The 25,135-nt window shown below is 42.4% G+C and overlaps 1 protein-coding gene across 3 annotated transcripts in view; it reads right to left on the bottom strand.

The window, feature by feature from the left end:
* LOC106568079 (seizure protein 6) overlaps positions 1-24,849 on the bottom strand; it is a 265,552-nt gene extending 240,703 nt beyond the window's left edge. For all 3 annotated transcript variants that reach the window (XM_045692343.1, XM_045692342.1, XM_014138090.2), the window contains exon 1: positions 24,502-24,849. In XM_045692343.1, the coding sequence (XP_045548299.1) occupies positions 24,502-24,586 (85 nt within the window). In that variant the 5' untranslated portion in view covers positions 24,587-24,849. The remainder of the gene's footprint in view (positions 1-24,501) is intronic.
* Between the last annotated feature and the right edge of the window lie 286 nt (positions 24,850-25,135).

Raw genomic sequence — 25,135 nt, 5'->3', positions numbered from 1 at the left:
AGGCATGCGTAGCCAAGTGAACATATGGGTCCAGTGAAACCACACACTATTGCAGAGTCTTTGATATTACCGGCTGCAATTGATATGGTGAAACAATGTATGGGGTGGCAGAGGCGCAGAATCTCACATTAATACCTTTGTCAGATAACACTGTTATTAAACAAATAAATGATGCAATTGCTAGCAATCAAGAGTAAACTCAAAATGCCACAGCTTATGCTCACCAAATGGACGTTAGCTGTGAGGGCCAAGATGCCCATGCATTGACTTTTGTTCGCTATACATGTCAGGGGATGCTATTCACAAAGACATGTTGTTCTGTGTCACGATTCCCGAGCATGCCACGGCAAAGGGGATGTTCAGTGTGCTGCGTGGCTATATTGACGAAAAACAGATTGAATGGTGGGCTTTTGCACAGATGGGGCTCCATCTATGGCGGGACGGTGGGCAGACTTCTGCACTCTAGTTATGACTGTGTCTCCCTCTGCCATATGGACACATTGTACGATACACCTAGAGCAACTGGCGGCAAAAGAGCTGAGCACAGACCTGAGAGATTTACTGCAGCAGGTAACTGTGAGCACGCCTGTCAGAAAAACTATGTTGCGATATGGGATCAGAGCACGACAATGTTCTATTTCACACAGAGGCTTGGTGGCTATCGAGGGAGAGTATTATTGTTTTGCATTAAGAGAGGAACTGTTGTCATTCACAGTGGATGTAAAAAAACAGACTTGGTTACATTTCTGTGTAATGAAAGGAAAATGTGTCTCCTTGCCTATGTAACAGACATATTTGGGAAACTGAAAGAACTGGACGCAAGCATGCAGGGGAAATACAAAAACATTCTACCTGGACAAAAGGAACACCTATGTGAGAATGCTGTTCATTGACTACACCTCAGCATTCAAAACCATCACTAAGTTAAGGTCCTGGGGACTAAACACCTCCCTCTGCAACTAGATCCTGCGTTTCCTGACGGGCCTCCCCAAGGTGGTAAGGGTAGGCGACATCACATCTGCCACACTGATCTTCAACACAGGAGCACCTCAGGGGTGCATGCTTAGTCCCCTCCTGTACTCCCTGTTCACCCACGACTGTGTGGCCAAGCACGACTCCAACACCATCATTAAGTTTGCTGACCACACAACGGTGGTAGGCCTGATCACCAACAACGATGAGACAGCCTATAGGGAGGAGGTCAGAGACCTTGCAGTGTGGTGCCAAGACAACAACCTCTCCTTCAACGTGAACAAGACAAAAGTGATGATCGTTGACCACAAGAAAAGGAGGGCCGAACACGTCCCCATTCACATCGACTGGGCTGTAGTGGAGTGGGTCGAGAGTTTCAAGTTCCTTGGTGTCCACATCACCAACAAACTATCATGGTCCAAACACACCAAGAAAGTTGTGAAGAGGGCACAATGCCTTTTCCCTCTCAGGAGAAAAGATTAGGCATGGATCCCCCGATCCTCAAAAAGTTCTTCAGCTGCACCATCCTGACCAGTTGCATCACCACCTGGCATCCGACCAAAAGGTGTTACAGAGGGTAGTGCGTACAGCCCAGTACATCACTGGAGCCAAGCTTCCTGTCTGTTTTTGTATTTCTATGTTCAGTTTCTAGTTTTGTATTTCTATGTTGGTGTTGTTTGGGTTGATCTCCAATTGGAGGCAGCTGATCCTCGTTACCTCTAATTGGAGGTCATATTTATGTTGATGTTTGTCCCACCTGTGTTTGTGGGTGATTATCTTTTGAGTAGTGTGTTTTCCTGTCTGCGGCATGGTTTGTTGTTTTTTTGTGTTTCAAGTATTTAATGTATTGCATTTAGTTTCACGTTAAATAAATATGTGGAACTACGAACACGCTGCATTTTGGTCCGATCCTTCAGACAGCCGTGACACCCGGACTATTTACATTGACCCCCCCTTCCTTTGTTTTTACACTGCTCCTACTCGCTGTTTATTATCTATGCATAGTCACTTTATCTCTGCCTACATGTACAAATTACCTCGACTAACCTGTACCCCCGCACATTGACTCGGCACCGGTACCCCCTATATAATGTATAGCCTCGTTATTGTTATTTTGTGTTACTTTTTTTTTTCTTTTTTTTTAAACTTTTGTTTATTTTGTAAATATTTTCTTAACTCTTTCTTGAAATGCATTGTTGGTTAAGGGCTTGTAAGTAAGCATTTCACTGTAAGGTCTACACCTGTTCAGCGCATGTATTCAGCGCATGTGACGAATAAAATTTGATTTGATTTGAGATGAGTGACTGAATCAGTGGATTCAGAGGAAATAATGGTTATTGGAGAGAGAGTCTTTCAAAAGCGAACCATGCCCCCTTCCCTAGGCTGAAAACAGCATCAGTAAGTGTCCTACACAAATGATGACTGCTCACCTCCAACACTTGGAAGATCACTTTGAGAACTACTTCCCAATCCATTTGATTGTAATCCTTGCTCAGTTGACATGCCAGTAAGTGAAATCGAACAGCTGATTGAGCTGTCATGTGACTAAATGCATTCACGGGTCACTACAGAGGAGTTTTGGTTCCTGACTCAATGGGAATCTTCAGTGCATTGAAGACTACTGGAACTGAGAAAAAAACTAGATCCGACTGGGCAAAATATTTTTTTACGGTCATCCAACTCGGGAACTCTGGCCTCTTTCTAGAGCTCCGACTTTCCGACCTGAAGATCACTGACGTCATGATTTGACCTTGTTTTTTTTCAAAGTTCCCAGTTGTCTTGAAAGCACCATCAGTGCTTGTGGATGGTCTCCAGGTTGGATGTGACAGCAAAGATGAGATGTGCACTGTCGACCACGTTCCCTGATTTTTGTCACACCCTGATCTGGTTCACCTGTCCTTGTGATTGTCTCCACCCCCTCCAGGTGTCGCTTATTATCCCCGGTGTATATATCCCTGTGTTTCCTGTCTCTCTGTGCCAGTTCATCTTGTTTGCCAAGTCAACCAGTGGTTCGCTTGCGCCTATTTTTTTTCCCAGTCTCTTTTGGTTCTAGTCCTCCTGGGTTTGACCCTTGCCTGTCCTGACTCTGAACCTGCCTGCCTGACAACTCTACCTGTTCTGTCTTCAAGCCTGCCTATCCCCTTGTACTGTTTGGACTCGGATCTGGTTACTGAACACCTGCCTAGCCTGACCTCGAGACTGCCCTTCATCTGGTACTGTTTTGGACTCTGAACCGGTGTATGAACTCTCACCTGTCCCCAACCTACCTTTTGCCTTCCCCTTGGATTAATAAATATCAGAGCTCAACCATCTGCATCCTGTGTCTGCATTTGGGTCTCGCCTTGTGTCCTTACTGATTTTGAGAAGCTCCGACGCAACATGCATCAAGCAATCACATCTCATTAGTGGTGGTGAGAAGATACATTCAGTCAGACTAATTTGCAATTGACTGTCATAGCCCCACATTTAAAAAGTAAACATTGGCTGTTAATTACATTGTTGGGGTCGTGAGAATTTTCAGATATCAAAATGGGGTAGTGGGCCAAACCCCTAGTATAAGCACTACTATTGGAATGTTTCTGACTGCCATAGATAGCTGACTCCGATACTGTGCACTAGAAAAGCTAAATGTCTGTCTTACTCTAAACAGTAATTGCCGACATCAGAGAGCCCTCTCCTAGTCGTTGTGGTTAGTGTGCCCATTAGGGCCAGCAATAGCCAGTGAGACTGTATGATATCAGAAGCCTGTCGTCTGACAGTGGGGGGTCTGAGGAGGAGGAAGGAGGGCCCTCTGATGCAGGTCACTCTCCATGCTCCCCTTTAGCCTGACCACCTGCCACCCCACTCACTGGCTCTCCTCCAAGAAATAAATGCACACGCCATGCACGCACGCAGGCACGCACACCCAAAAACACGCCACCCCTTCTTTCTCTTCCTCTATCTACGGTTACCTCCATCCCTCGGGCTCCAACTGGAACATCTCAGACAGAGAGCTGTGCTTTGATCTCAGTGCCCCATGAGTCTTAGCTGGGAGATCAAGGGGCCAGTTTGTCTTGAATCTCGCCAAGCCCAGAGACGGCCACAGAGGAAGAGCTAACATAGTGAAGTGCCTTTTTACATCCATTTTCGTGGACGGTGAACAGGCTGATAGTGTGTGTATTAACTCTTCTTTCTTCTACCTCTCTTGGTCTGTCAATAAATCAAATACAACACAAAACAGAGGAGATATTGTGGTGTTCTGATTAGCTCAGAAACAATGACAAATAATTGTTCATAGTTGTGCAGTTAATCAATGAACTGAGAGAGTTTTGTTTATGTTGGAAATTTAGAAATGTTGAGTTATTTGTACTGTCATCCAACATGAGACATTTTTGAGACTCATGAAATTGACTGAGACTGCTCTGCTGCTAATGGTGCTGTCTGTATTCCCCATGTGTCTTGTTAACTTTCTAAAGTTTCTCTGCCAGTTTATTTATACCTCCCCTCTGGGTCCTGCTTTGGTGAGTATTCTCCCTTGAATTACCATGGAAACAATTTTAAGTTTCGTCCCGGTGGATCCATTCAATTTATGCGATGAATAATGAATATGAGGATTTGAGACGTCTCTATGTCACCGTCTGTGTCTGACTAGGTCAACATGGAAGAAACAAACTTGGTTTAAACAAATGAATACCAACTAGGGAGGCAGAAGGTCTGACTAGGTCAACAAGGAAGAAACAAACTTGGTTTAAACAAATGAATACCAACTAGGGAGGCAGAAGGAGGCATGTGTATTCTCATGACAATTGAAACATTGAAAATATAAATGACACAAATGAATCAGGAACAATAAACTTCAAGGTGAAGGTGGCCTTATTGTGATAAACTGGAATTGTCTTGAATTAGGAATACAGAAGACAGGACAAAAAAGAAACACGAAGAGAAAGAAATGAAGTTGATAAATGAGAAATAAAGACTATCGAGTCTGTGGAATCCCTACAAGGAAGAAAGGTCTGCTGATGTACTACAGTGGCTACATAAACTGAGAGCACAGTCAAAGCTGTTCTAACTGTATGTGGTTGAGTGAGTAAGTTAGCTATCTATTGTCCTCCGGTATAGAACAGAGGAGAATAGATTCATCAGCACACTCATGTGTTAACCTAATAAGATAATATCCATGAAATTCAACTATTACTATATTTGGCCTTCAATGCTGTCCTTGGTAACAGAGAACAAAGATTCACTGTGGAGGGAAAACATTTTTGACTACTTTATACAGTGGGGGGGGAAAGTATTTGATCCCCTGCTGATTTTGTACGTTTGCCCACTGACAAAGAAAGCATCAGTCTATAATTTTAATGGTAGGTTTATTTGAACAGTGAGAGACAGAATAACAACAAAAATATCCAGAAAAACGCATGTCAAATGCATTTTAATGAGGGAAATAAGTATTTGACACCCTCTCAATCAGAAAGATTTCTGGATCCCAGGTGTCTTTTATACAGGTAACGAGCTGAGATTAGGAGCACACTCTTAAAGGGAGTGCTCCTAACCGCAGCTTCTTACCTGTAAAAAAGACACCTGTCCACAGAATAAATCAATCAATCAGATTCCAAACTCTCCACCATGGCCAAGACCAAAGAGCTCTCCAAGGATGTCAGGGACAAGATTGTAGACCTACACAAGGCTGGAATGGGCTACAAGACCATCGCCAAGCAGCTTGGTGAGAAGGTGACAACATTTGGTGCGAATATTCGTAAATGGAAGAAACACAAAAGAACTGTCAATATCCCTCGGCCTGAGGCTCCATGCAAGATCTCACCTCGTGGAGTTGCAATGATCATGAGAACGGTGAGCAATCAGCCCAGAACTACATGGGAGGATCTTGTCAATGATCTCAAGGCAGCTGGGACCATAGTCACCAAGAAAACAATTGGTAACACACTACGCCGTGAAGGACTGAAATCCTGCAGCGCCCGCAAGGTCCCCCTGCTCAAGAATACATATACAGGCCCGTCTGATGTCTGCCAATGAACATCTGAATGACTCAGAGGACAACTGGTGAAAGTGCTGTGGTCAGATGAGACCAAAATGGAGCTCTTTGACATCAACTCAACTCGCCGTGTTTGGAGGAGGAGGAATGCTGCCTATGACCCCAAGAACACCATATCCACCGTCAAACATGGAGGTGGAAACATTATGCTTTGGGGGTGTTTTTCTGCTAAGGGGACACCGCATCAAAGGGACGATGGACGGGGCCATGTACCGTCAAATCTTGGGTGAAAACCTCCTTCCCTCAGCCAGGGCATTGAAAATGGGTCGTGGATGGGTATTCCAGCATGACAATGACCCAAAACACACGGCCAAGGCAACAAAGGAGTGGCTCAAGAAGAAGCACATTAAGGACCTGGAGTGGCCTAGCCAGTCTCCAGACCTTAATCCCATAGAAAATCTGTGGAGGGAGCTGAAGGTTCGAGTTGCCAAGCGTCAGCCTCGAAACCTTAATGACTTGGAGAAGATCTGCAAAGAGGAGTGGGACAAAATCCCTCCTGAGATGTGTGCAAACCTGGTGGCCAACAACAAGAAACGTCTGACCTCTGTGATTGCCAACAAGGGTTTTGCCACCAAGTACTTAGTCATGTTTTGCAGAAGGGTCAAATACTTATTTCCCTCATTAAAATGCAAATCATTTTATAACATTTATGACATGCGTTTTTCTGGATTTTTTGTTGTTGTTATTCTGTCTCTCACTGTTCAAATAAACCTACTATTAAAATTATAGACTGATCATTTCTTTGTAAGTGGGCAAACGTACAAAATCAGCAGGGGATCAAATACTTTTTCCCCCCACTGTAGATACTCTGTTAACTTCTCAAGGACAACTCCTTGATGGAAAATCTGTAAAAAAGGTTTACAATTTCAGCATTGTCTGTGTAATTCTCTCAATTCAAAGATACTGTCTAAATACACTCTCTGTTTATTCCAGACCAAACCTTTCATTCAGGATATTGTAAACAGCACATAGTCTCTAAATACAATTTCATTTGGCTGCTCTCTCCCTTCCAGTCCAAATAGACAGTATACTCTTATCTTCTCCTTCCTTCCCGCAGGACACTGACGAAAAGCTGCTAAACCTCCAGCAAACGCAATTTGTAATACAAGTCATTTCCTGCATGTCCCTGCAGCCAAACTGGCACATCTGTTGTGCCCATTGGCTGTCTCCTCTCCACAGTTCCCCTATGCGTATGCCAATGCAATCAACCAGGGCTGACCAAGGGCGGACACTGGCGTGGGGCAGATGCATCCCTGGAACAAGGCCCATGACCAGATTACAGCAAATGGACTTATGATACTATTAACAGTCAATTTACTGCTGATCAGGGAGGCCAAACATAAAGCACATTGCCTTGAGCAAGACGTACCTCTGGATGAGTGTCTCATTGTGGATTATATTTTATTTGTTTTTGGCGCTCAATGCTGTAATGAACTGAACATGAGGACCATGACCGGATCACTGTAAATGGACTTACAAACTATTAAAGGGGCAATCTACTTTTCAATTAACTGTATATAGCCATTGATTATTGAAAGATATAATGTAACTTTAAAATTCGGCATGAGCTTATTTTAACTGTCTAACCCCATCAGAACCCAAAATAGAAATGCTTTTTACTCCATTGTTTGTAAACAATTGCATTGTAAACAAACAATGTACAGATTCAAAAGATGGCTCAAACATCCTTATGTAATTTGTGGTCTACATTATTGGGCGAATTCTAATCCATCTGATTATTCTACATCAGAAATAACCTGAATGGCCTGAAAAATGGCCTTGTACTTTCACCCTCGTATTACAACATGACTATGCCATTGATATGTGACAATAACATAGAGAACGTCATTGACATAATCTGGCCGTCTGGGATGCCCTACTGTATATTTATAGAACAAGACCTTCTGTATTTCTTATTCAGGGGGGTAGCAGGTAGCCTAGTGGTTAGAGCGTAGGGCCAATAACCGAAAGGTTGCTGGATTGAATATATATATATATATATATACATATATACATATATACATACATACAGTTGAAGTCGGAAGTTTACATACACCTTAGCCAAATATATTTAAACTCAGTTTTTCACAATTCCTGACATTTAATCCTAGTAAAAATTCCCTGTTATAGGTCAGTTAGGATCACCACTTTATTTTAAGAATGTGTAATGTCAGAATAATAGTAGAGAGAATTATTTATTTTTATGGGACTTCGATGGAGTGCCTGTGTTTTTTAATCCAGAGAATGCCAGACTTTGATGACAAAATGTTCCAGTAATGGACGACTGCGCCACCTTCACAAGGAGAGTCCAAAAATGTATTGTATGCTGCTGCATAAGTGATGTAGTATGCAAGGGAGAAATGTATACTGCAGCCAAGAAAGTAATACTAAGTGTATGTTGTGTAGTAAGTTGTTACAATCCCATGTGCCTCACCCTAATAATTTGGTCTATTTTCACCAACGTGGTATTGTAAACACATCGTTCGTGGCCCGGTGTGTGCTGGTTTGGCAACTTTTTTTGTACAGCTTTGACAGTGCTATTGATAGTAGTTGTGGTGCTTTGCTCGCACGTACAAATTCAGAACACACAACATTCTATAATATAATTGGTTTTAGATGTGTCAAATTAAAAGCTTATTTAGGTCCCGTGTGGCTCAGTTGGTAGAGCATAGTGTTTGCAATGCCAGGGTTGTGGGTTCGATTCCCACGGGGGACCAGTACGGACAAAACATTTATGAAATGTATGCATTCACTACTGTGAGTGCTGAGTGTTGACTAAAATGTAAGAAATGTATTTAACACATCAAATAGTGTTATATGACGTGTCTTTTTTGACACGCAAAGACCCAAACGGTGTTCAAGGTGCCTCACCCTAATAATTTGATCTATTTTCACCTCTTAATTTCGCCTACTGTTCTAATTTGGTGGTGCACAAATAGCCTATAATCTGTTTTAGAGAAATGTAATCATTGAATATTGTAAGAGCTTTCATTGTCTGTTTATATGCCCCATTTATTTATCCTACGGTTCTGACGTGTACATGGAGAACACTGTAAGAACGGACCATGTTCTGAATTCTGTCGCTGTACATTTCAAAAGTGCTAAACAAATAGTTATATTGACTACGTCCGTCGTTGCTCATTAATGTCTTAATCTAAATGACGTATTGCCTCTTATCCGCTTGTCGTCCCCTTATGCCATAGTTTGCACATCTCATTTGTCAGTAGAAACCACATTTGTTTAAGCAAGTCTGCCATATCAGCTATGTTTTTATGTGTAGTGGCTTTGCTGGCATGCATCAGACTTTTTTTGTTGTTGTTTGCCCCAACAAGATCTACATGCTAAAATCGCCACTGGGAGGGATAAGTCCTTTTCCTGCCTTGACAGACAGACAAAAAGACAGACAGGCAGCGGTTCCAGGAAGAGGTGACATTTACTCATCTATTCTTCAACTTAATCTGGGTCTCACATAACCATTCACTCTCACTATCTCCATACACCACTATTGTTTTCACATTAAGTAGCTGATGACTTCCACATTTTGGGAAGTAGCAACATAGTCATTTTTGACAGTATTTCTAATCTACCTTGCTTCTGTTGTACTTTACAACAGAGTATATTACAGAGGGACGCTAGAAATGATTATGATCAGAGAGAGAGGGTTCCTGACCAGAACAAGAGGCCAGAAAAACTACTTGACTGTTCTCTAAAGGGGATAAAGTGAGCCCAAAATTCAGTAGGTGGCTAATCCGCTCTCCTTGGCAGTTGAGAGTCTGTAAAAGTCACAAGCTGGTTGATCCTAAAAAGTCTGGTGTGCCTCATCGCCTGCCCAATCCTCTGTCCCAAAACACAGGCTGCATTATCCATAAACTCCGTGACGGGGAACAGACAAACGCAAAGGACAAAACACTGAACAGTTGAATGGTGATATTTATAGCCCAGACATTGGGAAATGAAATGGAGATGGCTAAAGCATTACACTGTAGCCTTAATCTTATGGCTAGGGGTATATGAAATGATAAGAAAGACCAAACCCAGGGACAGATGGTTAGGTCAAGGAGGGATGGCCTCTTACCAACTAATACAGTAAGCTTCCTTAACATTGCCAGCAGCATACCACCCTGCATCCCACTGCTGGTTTGCATTCTGAAGCTAAGGTGGGTTGGTCCTTGTCAGTCCCTGGATGGAGACCAGATGCTGCTGGAAGTGTTGTTGGAGGGCCAGTAGGCCCTCCCAGGGCAGTGATTGGGGACACTGCTCTGTGTAGGGGGCTGTCTTTTGGATGGGATGTTAAATGGGTCTCCTGACTCTCTGAGGTCATTAAAGATCCCGTGGCATTTATTGTAAGAGTAGGGGTGGTAACCCTGGTGTCCTGGCTAAATTCCCAAGCTGTCCCTCATACCATCATGGTCACCTAATCATCCCCAGCTTACAATTGGCTCATTCCTCTCCCCTGTAACTTTTCCCCAGCTTGTTGCTATAAATGAGAATGTGTTCTCAGTCAACTTAGCTGGTAAAATAAGTGATAAATAAAGAATTGTACAGTAGGCCTACCTTTGTCATGGCCATTACAGAAAGCAAAACAGGTACTTTGTTTGTCTGGCGGTCTGTTTAATGCACTTGTTTGTTATGGGATGGATACATTTACCTGAAAACTGGCAATTCTGTTTTAAATGCCATGAAAACAATTATTTCTTACAGCTTAACCTGATCCAACAGAAAGCAAACTAAATGCTTTTAAGAGCCTTTGAGAACTTTAAATAAAAGCTTTACTGAAGCTCTTGGGAACCAAGGACACTTGAGGGTAATATCCTATGAAAATGGTGGGGGGGATTCAGATAGCCTGCAGATCCACAAAGGCAGAGAGTAGTGAGTGGTGTGCTGCTGTCCTCATCATGCTGACAGTCCATAGAGGGGTGACTGAGCCTCCTCTCTCTACATTACCTTTCACCACTTCCTCAACTCCACATCCAGACACAAAGCAGCATCCCTGCAGCCCCTCAGCAGAAACAGCTCTGTCAAACTCAGTTAGCCTACCGCCTCAGAGGAGGGCTGCTTCTGCCTGCCTCTCCCTCCCTCCCTCCCGCAGCAACCAAGGAGCTTTTCACATCAAGCCATGCCAGTTCAGACGCCCCAGCCGTCAATCCACACAGCAACAAAGGTAAACAGCCTGCCGTCTTACAAACAGAGGCCTTCGTCAGTTTGATTACACTGTGAGTGTCTGGGGGCTGAGGAGGGCCAGGGGGAGGCAAGGAAGGCGACCCAGCCACAGGACTGGGAGAGCTTCATTAACAGAAGGTAATTGCACTGGAGCCATGTGGCGGGCAGGAAGAAACACTTTGTGTTGAGATCTTCAGGCGTCTTAAAACCCTTGAGGGTTGTTGTTTACTCTCAAAATGAAGGTGACTATAAAGGAGTTGTATGTGGCCAATAGCAGTAAACAAAAAGTAAACGCGTCATCCCCAAGCTGGAGAGGTCAAAGGGGGCATCAGGCTCTGTGCTGAGTGTAGACACGGTTGTGCATGACGAGCCGTGAAATGACCCAGAGCAGGGGCAGTAAGCTGGATGACAGGCGTGACCATGGAGAGATCCACTTCAGACAACATGTTCACAACCTCCACCACCCTAAGGAAAATGAGTCCGCAAGGCATGACCTGTACCACACAATCTCTTTCGCTCTCTCCCTTTCTCCTCTCTCACTCACTCTCACTCTCCCTCTTGCTTCCCTCTCTCTCTTTCTTCCTCCCATTCACTCTCTTTCTCTGTCAAATTGTTTAGAAACTGCCACCTCAGACACACCGAAGTGTGATTCCTACCATGAAAATACAAGGCATGCCTCCACTACTGTAATCTTATTACAGAGGTTATACTCCAGTTGGTGTTTCTATGTTTCTGCTGCTTCTCTGGTGTGTGTGTTTGGAGTGCTGTGAGAAATCCGGTGCTTTTATGGTAAATAAATAGCACAACAACAATATGATATCACTAGACAGAATCCCCTTTGCTGGCTCTGTCTTTTGGAGGAATGATAAGAGACAGGCCTTGTTTATTTGAGTCTCTGCACCTGGACCATTATCTCTTGGCCTCTCCACACACCACACACTGACAGACAACTGTGATAGCAGCCCTTTGTTCTGATGAAAGGAGAGGGAGGAGGAAAGGGACGTTTTACAGGGAAATACAGCAAATTGTGCAAATTCAGGAAGCATATGAGAAAAATGGATTGCGACATCAAGGACGTCTGCTCAAAGGATGCCTTCAGATGATCTTGGGCACGATATTCGTTCCTATGTCAGCCAGTCTGAGATAAACATCTGGGCTCCCCATATTAGCAGTTGTTTCAAAGAACTGTCTGCGAACAGGCACAGGAGATGTGTCTATGATGCTACTGATGTAAGTGGTGAAAGGCACAACAGGGCAAAGACGGTACCATCTGCTAGACAAGCACCTTTTTCATACATCTTATTTGTCTGAGTGCTTGTTAAAACAACCAAGAGCATTTATAGTACATACTGCGTTTTTGAGCTGACATGATATGCATTTTGGGGCACCGGAATAGTCCGTTAAAATGCTGTCTAAAATCCCTACTTTCCCCACCATTCACATAAAATGACTCACAATGTGACATTATGATCGGTTTGAATTGAGACATGTTGTCACGTCCTGACCATAGTAAGAGGTTATTTTCTATGGTAGAGTAGGTCAGGGCGTGACAGGGGATGTTTTGTGTTTTTCTATGTTTTGTATTTCTATGTTTAAGTTCTAGTTTTTCTATTTCTATGTTGTTGTTTTTTGGGGTTGATCTCCAATTGGAGGCAGCTGGTCCTCGTTGTCTCTAATTGGAGATCATATTTAAGTAGGGGTTTTTCTTCCTGGGTTTGGTGGGTTATTATATTTTGAGTAGTGTTTGTTTCGCTCTGCATCACGGTTTGTTGTTTTGTCAATTCAGTTATTTATGTATTGCAAAGTTTCACGGATTTAATAAAATGGGGAACTTCAACCACGCTGCACTTTGGTCTGCTCCTTTTGACAGCCAAGACACATGTCTCAATGGTAGGCAATTTTTAGTATTTACCTGACTCCCAATTGTAACGGCAAATCAGAGAAATAAAGCTTGTTCATTTCTCAAACAGGCAGACAAGAAAATAAGCATCATGCTATTTACCCCATACAGCCAGAGTGTGTTGTGTGTGAACCATGGGCTGCCCACTCACCAGCACTGGCTAGGATCATCCCCTCTTTCTCTGTTTGCCTCCATAATCCAGATTTAATCCTGAGATGTACACACAGCTAAGGCTCATGGGCAGAACAGAGACTCCTGTATGGCTCAGTTTGTCCTGAATTGCAGTGGTTCTGCATGGTTCAATTGGTAGAGGATGGTGCTTGTAACCAATGTTCCCTCCAAACTGCACACGTGTGTGCTTGCACAGCTCTCACGGGACTGCCTCACAGAAATATTCGCCCCACAGAAATATCAGCCCACAGAGAGAAGCATGAGATTGAACTTCACTCAACTTTCTAGAGCAGTGGTCACCAACCGGTTGATCATCAAACATTTCTGTAAAAAACCCAATGATAAAGCCTTGTGTTCCTATTTTTTTTTGTCTCGGGCTGTTTGGTAGGTGCACCCGATTCTGCTGCCCTGCTCGCGCCGGTCAGGCAAAATGTTGCCATTTTGAACCATTTCATGTGTCTGAAGGTACAAACTCTGCCTTCCTGCTGGGCCCAGATGTTTAAGTTCTTACCCAGCACTGTCAACACTTTGTATTCAACACATTTATAAGCCATAAAATGGATGTTCTTCCTATTTCCACTCAGCGCCACAAGCAGTGCAGCAGTAATGAATGAGTAGGAAAGTGTATCTATAGGCTTGCGTTGTTATTATTAGCGGCTTGGGTCTTTTTTAACAGAGAGGAAGATTTTACTTTCTCTGTTCATAGGAGTAACAATATGAATTTGTGCATGAGGCAGAAATAATGCAGTGTGATTTTTGTCATCAGCTGGAAGACAGCGTCCCTTTTTGGTCAGTGTCTGTGGAGGAAAGGGAGAAGCTGACCCAGTAAAATAAAAATTAAAAGCAAATTCTTTAAATGTTATCTCACTCAGCTGTGCTTCACAAATAATACAACAATGGATCTAATACCGGTGTCATATGGTCTACCTCAAATTTTGAAATATATATATTTTTTAAGTGGCCTGAGCAATTCAAGAAAAGCCTAAATGTGGTGATAATGTAATGTATAGCGTACTGCACAAACCTCATTGATACGGTACTGTTTTTCATTGGTTAATGTTGCATAGGCTTACGTTTTTAAGTCATGTTAATAAAAATATGAGTGGTAGATCTCGGCATTCATTTTGACTCAAGGTGATCTTGACTCAGAAAAGGTTGGTGACCACTGTTCTAGAGTTTCCTCTGTTAATACTATCAACGTTTCCCTTTACTGTGGTAATAGTGATCGAATCAATGCAATATAGGCCACTTTCAATGCAATGTACCAAAACAAAACAGTCTATGCAAGAGATTTTGTTGTAGGCAGAACACATTGGAGTAGGATTCTATTGCATTGACACACACTACTCAGCCTGTACTCTACACAGACCGGTGCGGCAGTAGGCCTATATGCAAATAGACGATTGCCATATATGGATCTGTGCCATTTACTTTTAACTGGACTGTGTTTACAGCATGAGCGGTCGTGAATAGCTGCGCTTGTTTTGAGATCAAAGCGAGAACTGCATGTAGCCACGTGTGCACATTTTGTTCATATCCTGTGCTAGTTAGTGAGTTATTAGCCCAATTATAGATAATTTGTAGTCAGCAATAAGGGAGTGATTGTTTCCTACAAGAGCACAAAACACATTTTGTGTACATTTCTAGAAATCTTTGAAAAGCGGTAGTGTTGTATTTTGAGGCAGGCTTGAATTAGCTAAATAGCCAATAGGAAGAGGGTAGCATGATTTGTCTGATTCTCTGTAATAATGGTATGGGAATAATAGTGCATTTTATTTTGTAAAGTGGTTTCTTGCATCAAACAACACAACATTTTCAGTCACCTCCTTGCCTGAAGGACAAGTCAATAAACAGGTTAATGTCAAGCCCTGCATGTAGGCCTACATTGAACACCACATATTGGCTGCTACTGTAGGCTGAATGATACAACAGCTATGTTAAAATGTTATGGGATGCATTTAATGCATTGTTTTTGATGGTAGGCCACTCTGATAGGCCTACATTATGATCGAATAGCCACAGTAGCCTACTTGTCCAGTGTTATAACTGTATCTTAAAGCGGGTACAGCCTCAGTGTTCACAGTAAACGCACGCTGGAAGTTACACAGAATTTTCACAAAGTTCAAGTTTGCGCTCAACAGACCTGAAATTTGCTCAATGGCAAAAATTGTTTTTGATAGAACATTGCTTGTAATGTCAGAATTGTGGGTTTGATTCCCAGGGCCCACACGTAAAATGTATGACCTCATGTATGACCTCATGACTGTAAGTCGCTTTGTATAAAAGCATCTGCTAAATGGCATATATTATTATTATAGACTCCTTAGACACACTCACCTTGTAACTCTCAATACTCCCCAGTCCCCACTATCCTCCTTTCTCAGCACAATGTTCTCTTCAAATCATCTTGAGAAGAGAACAGCTCAGTGTTGCAATCTGTGCTCCCTTCACATTACTATAATAGACCTTTCATCATGATAAATAAACTGACACAAAAAGTGACAGTGATTTTAATGAAGTGCCCATTGTTGTGGTTCCTCGTAGAGTGAGCCTCTATCCTCTTCCTCACTAATCACCACTCCCAAACACAGACTTAGGGCTCTATTCAACCTGTAACGATGAAGATCCGCTTTAAAGCACGATAGACAATTAAAGGCAGCGGAGACTGCATTCACGGTAAATGCTGCGTATGTCGGCTCAATCAGAAATTACCTTTACATTTGAACGCGAATCTAACTAACAAACTTTTCAGCGTTGGTTTAGAATAACTATCTTAAAAGTAATCACTTGGGACGTCGATTATAAGATGAAAGCTTCTTTTGGTAATAATACTTGTTCACGTTCCATTTTATCACTTAATAAAAAATAACAAATAATAAACAAAGTTGCTAGCGAAAACCAGGCTAATCACTTGACACGTGTTCATAACTGGAGCATTCTCATTCTCTCTTTCCACTTCCTGTTGCAAAGCATTCTGGGGCTTTCAGTCAATATCGTAATCCAATTATAACCAATGCAACAGAAATGTACATAATACTCTTAATCTTCATCACATGAATTCTAATACAATTACTCTTGTACATGTAAATCACTGTAAATAATATGTTTAGATACATCTCAATGAATTAACTCTGTAACCCATTAAAGTTATAATAGTTGGGTTGGACCAGTAGATTGCAAAATTCTGTTTTTCTGTGCTCTGCCAGTCTGACTGCTGAGTGTTACTGTAGCAGGCCTGTAGTCTAATGGAAGAGACTATAAAACTGTCACAACCTGATCTGTTTCACCTGTCTTTGTGATTGTCTCCACCCCCCTCCAGGTGTCGCCCATCTTCCCCATTATCCCTTGTGTATTTATACCTGTGTTTTCTATCTGTCTGTGCCAGTTTGTCTTTTTCGTCAAGTCAACCAGTGTTTTGTTTTTCAGCTCCTGTTTTTTCCAGTCTCTCTTCTCTCGCCCTCCTGGTTTTGACCTTAGCCTGTCCTGACTCCGAGCCCACCTGCTGCCCCTTACCTTGAGCCTACCTGCCGACCTGTACCTTTGCCCATCTTTGACCTGTCTATTGCCTGCCCCTGTGGGATTATTAAACTACTGTTTAGTCAACGTGGTCTGCATCTGGGTCTTACCTTCATATCTGATTAAAAAAAAACAGGGTTAGCCAGATGCTACCAAGGTACATCTGGACCATGTCCCAGTGAGCTCAACCATCCAGACCCCACATCTGACTGACCATGACAGGATCTAACCCTCAGCTCCTCTGATGACCATCCCCTATTTGATTGGTACTGACACCTTAACCTGCAGACAACTTAGGGATGGGTTGACAGAAAATAACAAGCTCACTGACACTTGTTTTTCCCTTTTCACAACAAGACAAACACAAGCTGAATATGCAATCACAGAGCAAAAAAACTAAGTGGGTGTATTTCATCTCGGAAATAGTCAAATAAATAAATAACATGCAAAATGCTCAATCAAGAAAGCATTTTGCTTCCACATTTCTCTCCAGACTAAAAGCTGTAATACAAGCTGTCTGGCGTGTGTCTCTCCAGAGGCGGTGGGGCGAGGCCATCTGTGTGATGATTGTCCCTGTTCTCTCTGTGTCTCTCCTATGACTGACTGACTGACTGACTGACTCACTGACTGACTGTCTCACGGGGAGTCATCTGCCATTCAAATGACAGGTCCGAACAGAAGGATAGCTCATCGGCCAGGAGCCGTTGGTCTGTTCCATTGTGCTGGGGCTGAGGACAGGGGCCTTGTTTGATGTGACAAGATTAGATTTCTGCGACAACACGCTGCAGTAATAGGCCTGGCTACATGGAGAATCAGTCAGAAAACACCCGGGGGCACACACGCACTGCGCTATATGGCTGAAGACCTCCAGCATTCATACATGCATGCATACACACACACTGACCTACACATACTTTTCGTCGTCTGCAAAAGGCATATGTGTAAACATACAGTATTGCTCTGTATATTGCAATATTTTTTAAACAGTGAATAAAATATGACAGATACAAAATGAAGATGCAAGAGTACAAGATTTACCACCATGGTCAGGCTTGTTGGATACAGTGATGATCTAGTCATTACTTCAGGAAATCACACTTCAGTAATCCATAGTCAAATAAATTGCAGACTAAATTGTATTCAATGAATTATTGACAAGGTCTACAGCTAATAATAACTGCTCAAACAAGCACATTAAAACCACTGATCTATGAAGATTTATGATTACAAAATGTGAAGGTGTAGCCTGAGTGGTTGTCTTTAGTGGCCTGCTTCACACACACCAAACAGATAACCTAACTTCTCTATGTTATTTGGGTGTGGAGGCGGAGATAGGGAAAATAACACACTCACATATCATTGAATACCCAAACCACAGTGGCTCAAGGACGAGTGAAAGGCAATAAAACAAACTAATCTCTCCAAGCCGTTCTCCTTCCCTTCTATTTTCTTTATGTGAATCATTTAGCTTGAGAAAATAAAAACACAAACTTGGAGAGCCATCCACTCAAAGCCACGTCGAAGTGAAGCAGGCTGATCAAATTCACCTACAAAGGAAAGCAGCTAGATAAATAAACCATAAATACACATGGCTGGAGAGAAGAATACTATTCCACATATGCTATAGTCACATCAGGAAGGCAGCTCTTCCTCTGTTTTCCAAAGCATTGGCAATGGAGAGAGAGAGAGGTTCAGCACAGACATTTACAGCTGTTTATCTCATTGTTCGTCAGAGCAGTGGCACAGGGAGCTGCTGGCGCTGGCTGAGCAGGAAGGCTATACTATCCCAGGCTCTCATCTCACCACATAGATACAATCCTACCAACTGCAGTGGCCGCTCTACAAAAATCTAGGCTGTGGATGTCCTGGGAGTGTGTAGTTTTGTTTTAGTGTGAATGATATGAAGTGTATGAACAGTCCAAAGAGATTATCCATTGAAATGCCTACCAATCCTTTATGATTGGTGTGTAGTAGGACAACATTTTGCCAAAGCCAACATATGAGAGAACCCACTGGACACAGATTTCATTGAAATGCCGTGGAATCAACGTTGATTCAACCAGTGTGTGCCGAGTGGGAAAACCTTGTATTAGTTAACCAAAAGAAAGGCATAACAATTAGTCAAACCAGTGATGAAAATAATACATATGAAATGAATGAAAGCTATGATATAACTAAATCAACAGAATACATCTCTGTTATGTTTTTATTTGATCAACAACAGTGATGGACACAGGGGTCCTCAGCTGGGCTTCGGACTAATTACAACCTAAAATAGTCCAGGCATTGTTTTGGATGCAGCAGTACCACAGACAGACAGCTTTGGGCCAAACAGACCAATCAATATAATGGCCTAACAGCCTAACAGTGATCAAGGTCCACTGCTAACTAATCCATTTCTAGAGAGGAGCGTCCTTATTATGGGCCACTCACTGAACAGTCTGCACTGACAGAACAGAACAGAACAGAACAGGCATGGTGGATGGTGCGCTCTGCATGAGGCAGAGGGTCTTCCTCCTTCCTGAACTGTTATCTAATGACTGACTGGAAAAGACAAGACAACTAGGCTGCCCCACGGTTGCCCTGAGCGACAATGTTCAATATTTCTGACATGGCAGCAGATGTGAGAACTTCTCAATTATACATGCATCTGGGATCATGGTTAAATACCTCTAAACACAGGAATGACAGGCTCACAACCACAACCACATCACAGCCCTGTTGGTAAGGATAGAGCTAGGAGGTAAATAGCAGGAGTGGAGTGGCACTGTCCCGTAATGGAAAAGACCAGCAAACCTACAGTGGTGGAAACAACACATTTAAGAGATGTGTGGCAAGAAGAAGTGTGACGTTGGAAATAAACAAAAACATTTTATTTTCTTAAAATGATTGGATGGATAGACATCCACAGGACTGCCTGCTACTCAGGTAAGAAAACTCTTCAATGGTCAGTTAGTTTGAGATAACACCCGGAATTGTTTTGTACTTCCACAGCAATATCTATAAAAACACATCACCAAAAGCAAATATTCTGCTTTATCGGATTGCAATCGTTGTCTGAATGTGCACCTGTGCAAGTGTGTGCATGTGTATGTATGTGTGTTTTTGTGAAATTGGGTGTTTCTAAATTAGCAGAACTGCCTCCTAAACACATAACATAGATTATCCTCAAATGTAATCAGTTTTGTGAGGGGGGAGTGATTGAAGTGAGAATTCTAGTAGCCGATAAAAATGAATCTGCCATCTGAATCAGCCACAAAGTATAGTAGCATTAGCTAGTTTGTCTGAAAAGGCAAGTTGTATAACAGACACATTGCCAATCCTAATGTTTGTGTTTGGCTTTGCCAATTTTCAATTACTTGTAAAGCTGCTATCCCCTTCCTTGATCTATCCACAACATCATTATCTTACTCTGCTACTTAGAATATGTTTACCCTTCCTGATGAATTCAATTACATCTTTTCAGAGGAAGTTACTGTGGGGGTGGCCCTGCCTGGCTGAGGTCAACGCTGGCTGTGAATACTAAAGCTACTCCTCCAAACACATTACACAGGCTATTACCTGCTGCCTTCCACATGGCTCTACCCGACCCAGCTGGGGCCTCTGTGCCGACCCAGATTAAGTGCTTTCTAGATGGGATCTGGCGTTCAGAACAGGGGGAAGAGAGCTGCAGCTGTCCCTGGGCTTAATCGTTTCAGAGAACCAGCTCCTCTGCACACGCCACTCCTGATTAGAGAGGTGTGTACGCAGCCTGGCAGAGCGTGAACACTGGGGGGGCTCACCACACTCACTGTTTTTTAGTGGGAGAGTGGTAGTAGGATCGATAAGGCAACAGGCCTAAGGGACAACAGCTGGAAACTCAACCCATTCTGCTCTGCATTGACAAAGTAGCAGTAGACATCTGAGGGAGGTCAGATGTCAAATGGAGGTGGACATGAGAGGCAGAGAGGGAGGGAGAATCCACTTAATCTTTTTCAATCTCTGACCCTCTCTTAACTGCTTCTTTCCCCAGTCCTCTCTGTTGAGATTGATATATCATAAAAGGATTGGCTGTGAGTGATGGCATCTGCTCCTGAAGAGATTTTTTTAGTTCCTCCAATGCACGCACGTCACTTGTGAAAAGGGCTGCGGTCGGTGTGAACCCTTCTAAATGTGCTTCATCACACTGGAGATGACTAGGAGAGCGATGAGAGGAACCATCACAATCTGAAAATGGATGATAAGTCCTCCTGAAGAATCTGCTCATCAAATCCGTATCTATCACCAAAGAGCCATACCCAGGGCCACAGAGTGAAGGAACAGCCATAAAAGGTTCCATTGTCACGTGTGCTCCCTCTCTGGCCTCTAGGTCACCAGGCTGCTCATTATGGCACACACCTGTCACCATCGTTACGCACACCTGCACGTCATCAGACTCACCTGGACTCCATCACCTCCTTGATTACCTTCCCTATATATGTCACTTCCTTTGGTTCCTTCCCCAGGTGTCATTGTTTCTGTTCCTGTGTCATGTTTGTGCGTTGTTCATTTTTCTTATTTTGTATTGTGTTGTGTTTATTTATTAAAACACTCACTCCTTGAACTTGTTTCCCGACTCTCAGCGCACATCATTACATCCATGCTCCTCTCTAGGCTAAGGTTTTCACTACAAAGCCACCCATTATTTAGCTGTACAAGAGAAACTGAATTAATTTTACATTGAGAAAATACAGCAACAAAATGTCCAAGTGACAGAATCATTGCAGTGTAAAAAAACAGATTCAGTAAATAAGATATTTACAGAATAGTTTCCACAGAAACATAAACCTCTGAAACAACATTTAAAAAGATGACTCACATTAGAGTGCACGTGACATACTGTGAGAGCAGAAAGCCTTTGCACATGGAGAGCTGAAAATGCCAGCATTTAGCCAGGCTGTATGCTCCACCTGGGAGGCCGAGAGGCAGAGAGGCAGGGAACGGCTCTGTCAGGTGCCAAGCCCGGAAAACGGGGCATTCTGGCATAATGACTCTCATTTACAATTGACAAGCTGAAGGAAAGCGAAACTAATTATGACAGCGTGCAGATGCTGAATAGCCCTTGATGAAGTTAATCACCAGTAATTCAAAAAACAGGTGTTGAACATTTTCTATCCCCTCCTATGAAATTACAGGATGATCAGAATTCAAGAGTGTGCAGTTTAATTGAATGGGACGTCCGCTGCATCGCCTCCCACCCCCACCCTAAAAAACACTGTGAGGAAACGATTACTGTGGATCACCATGAATGACAAGCCTTCTCTCCTCGCTTTGAGATGAGGTGCGGGTGTTAACCGTTTATCTAAAATGCTCTATCCGTGATTATATTCATGGTGGCTTTATGTCTTTTTGAGGCTATAGAGTGCATGACTGCATGCTATCATTTTAAAGTACATCAACTTAAATTAGCTTGGAATTCTATTAGGGTGAGAAATTGACAATATTTAATTTTCTCAGTTTCTTTCTACATTTGGTTTTGTTTGTTGTCTACAGTACATCCATCTGAAAGTGGAACTAGCTGCCCCCACCAAGTCTCAATATCAAGCTCCCACAAAACTGGGGGTGGATATCTGTGTCCCCAAAGGACAAAAATGAAAGACGGACTTTCAGTGAAAACCTCTGTCGTACAATCTAAATGGATTTGAACTCTTTAGAGTAATAAGTACCCGTTTCCAGGCGTATTGCAGCCGCTGAGCCCACATCCAGCACATGGGTAATAATCCTCCATTCTTCCACAACGAGGCTTCAATAGCTCATTATTCTAATCACAGGCTTTCATCTTTAGTACAACATTCAAACCAACAGTGGCGTGTCAAGGACAGCTCCATCAACCAGGAGGGGCTCGTAATTCATTTAATGAGCTGCAGGATACATAAAACATCCCCAAACCCAATCTTCTAGATCCCATACCGCACATGTTACAGTAAAACACTCAGATAATGTAGAACACTGTTACAAAGATAATGTCTCTGAATTACTGTGAAAATGTTGGAAACAAAAATGTGTGTGCATGCGCGCGCCTGTGTATTTTAAAGAGCATGAATGGCATTCATGTTCGCCTCTCTTTAAAGACAAAGAAGAAAGGTGAAAGGTCAGACCATACAATAGCATAAGATAGATGCTGATCACTGAGCAGTAATCACACCATTGTAATTCAAGGTGTTAGGCAATTTGTCTCTAACCAAATCTTTGAATCCAGGCTGACTTCAACCATACAAAGTAATGCACAAGGCTTGGTTTTCTGCTTCATGAAAGTCTGAAGCATTAAAAGCACTGCTCAAGTTTACACATAAAAAACACAACATGCACATTTATTCTGCTTATTGTTATCATTGAATAGCTGCAGCCCTGAATGCACTAATGGAAACTGCCAAAGGTTACTTTGCTTTAAAAATACTGTGTGCATTTTGTTCCCACTCCTTTTAGTGTCAAGCTGGGTCGTTCCATTTGGCACCCGTTTTGATTCCAACGAAACCTTCCCTACATGTTTGCACGTTGTAGAAAAGACCAGATAACTTTTTGGGCCTGTATGCCTAAACATTCAGGAGATATAGGTGCTCAAAGTTGACCCATTTAGCATACCCCTCCCTACCATGAGACATCCATATCTTCATTACTGAAAATATACATAGTTGAGTTTGATATCATTTGAACGCTTACAAACAGGGTTGTCAAAATGTTTTAAAAAAGCTGTACTTTTTTTTTTTTTTACCTTCAATTACAATCATCTAAAAATGCATAAACTCCTATTTCGGTTATGTTAATGTCAAGTAAGACCATTGCACTGTGTAAATGGGTAGAGAGGCGCTCCCCGCAGTACCAATCAACTATGTCAAACAGTTCGGTCAGTAATCTTCAGCGATTCCTGAGGATTAGTCTCTCGTTACTGTCTGCCACATGGACCCTCTCACACACAAATAATAAAGGTCTGCTCACCCCAGTGTTGCGTAAATGTTAGTTTTAGGCGACTCCTAATTGTTTGTTATGTTATTTGATCGAATTTGACTTTTCATTTATGTTTTCTTAATCAGAATGACAGTATTTTATTTCCATTAATATTATACTCCATACCATTACAATTGCATTGATTCCGGTTGCCAAAAACCAAAACAAACTTGTTGTGATGGTAAGTAGGTTAAGTACTTTACTCCTAAAATGGGTTTTACGAGACCCTTTTCCATTTTATTTGAATCAAGCAAGATGATGATTAACTATGTTAACTGAGAGTGTATTTCATGTTTGGTATTATATGTCTATGTAATTATTTTTAATAGTTTATATTACATGTTTAAAGGGCTTGCTTAACTTTTGGTCCCAGAGTTTGTTATGACTAGCTCTAGCTTGATTCAATTGATGCAATGATGCAAACCTATTCAAGTCTAAAATAACCAAACATTACGTAATGCCTTGGAAGTATGTAAGTAACCTAAGATATGTTAGGCTGCGACTTTTTCTTTCTGCTTCCTTCAAGTGCTTTGGGCTTTTTGGTATTTTTATTTATTGTAGACAGACAACGGTGCATGTGAGGATATCAGGGGCAGAATAGGAGTCATACCCTTAATGGATTTATGCATATAAATATATAACTACTGAAAGCACAAACACACTTGTAGATCTGGTTTCAGGAGATGTGTGGCATGGTACAGTACGCGGAGCCGTACGGGCTGAGATCACAAATAGACTACTGTGACTGACATTAAAAACTCCACGTAGGACTGAATCTATTTCTTACCTTGTCCATGTGTGTTTGTCACCGCAGCAGCGAGAACCAGCACCGTAACGATGACGTGTAATTGGTAGTCTCTTCTCATACACATGTCTACTGAAGTCGAAGTCCCTCTCTGATCACAGAATACGTCCTTGCATTAAATACTTTCCGGAGCAAAATAAGCAAACGAATGATAAAACGTCCGTGAGGTCTGTGAAACACAGAGAAATCCGTGCTGCTTTTGCACTTATTTAGCAAGTCGAGCAATGAGCAGATCTGACAAGAATCAACTGAAACGCAGAGCCCGTTTAATTGCAACGCTCAGTAAGCGGTTTGCTGGCTCTCTGTGCTGTCAGCACCTTCAGGACAGCAAGCACGCCGCGGAAGCTTCAGTACCCTGGACAGCTCCTAGCGTCAGCAAACGGTACAACTTCCGCTCCATGGAAAAGTTACCACTCCGTATTTGGACAGTGCATTTGTGATGAGCAACAAATCACATGCCTTTTTCTGGTTAGATAAAATGTTCAATAATTATTGGATATATGCATGCATGTTATTGCTATAAGTTTGAGAACGCGAAGATCAGCCGATAATCAAAACTAAAAAGTGAGCAACAGCTGCATGTGTTATAATTTCAATCATATTAAGGGTGAAGGGT

The sequence above is a fragment of the Salmo salar genome, chromosome ssa13 (assembly GCF_905237065.1).
Source record: "Salmo salar chromosome ssa13, Ssal_v3.1, whole genome shotgun sequence".
In the NCBI taxonomy this organism is placed as follows: Eukaryota; Metazoa; Chordata; class Actinopteri; order Salmoniformes; family Salmonidae; genus Salmo; species Salmo salar.
This window is presented reverse-complemented; position numbering and strand designations above follow the sequence as displayed.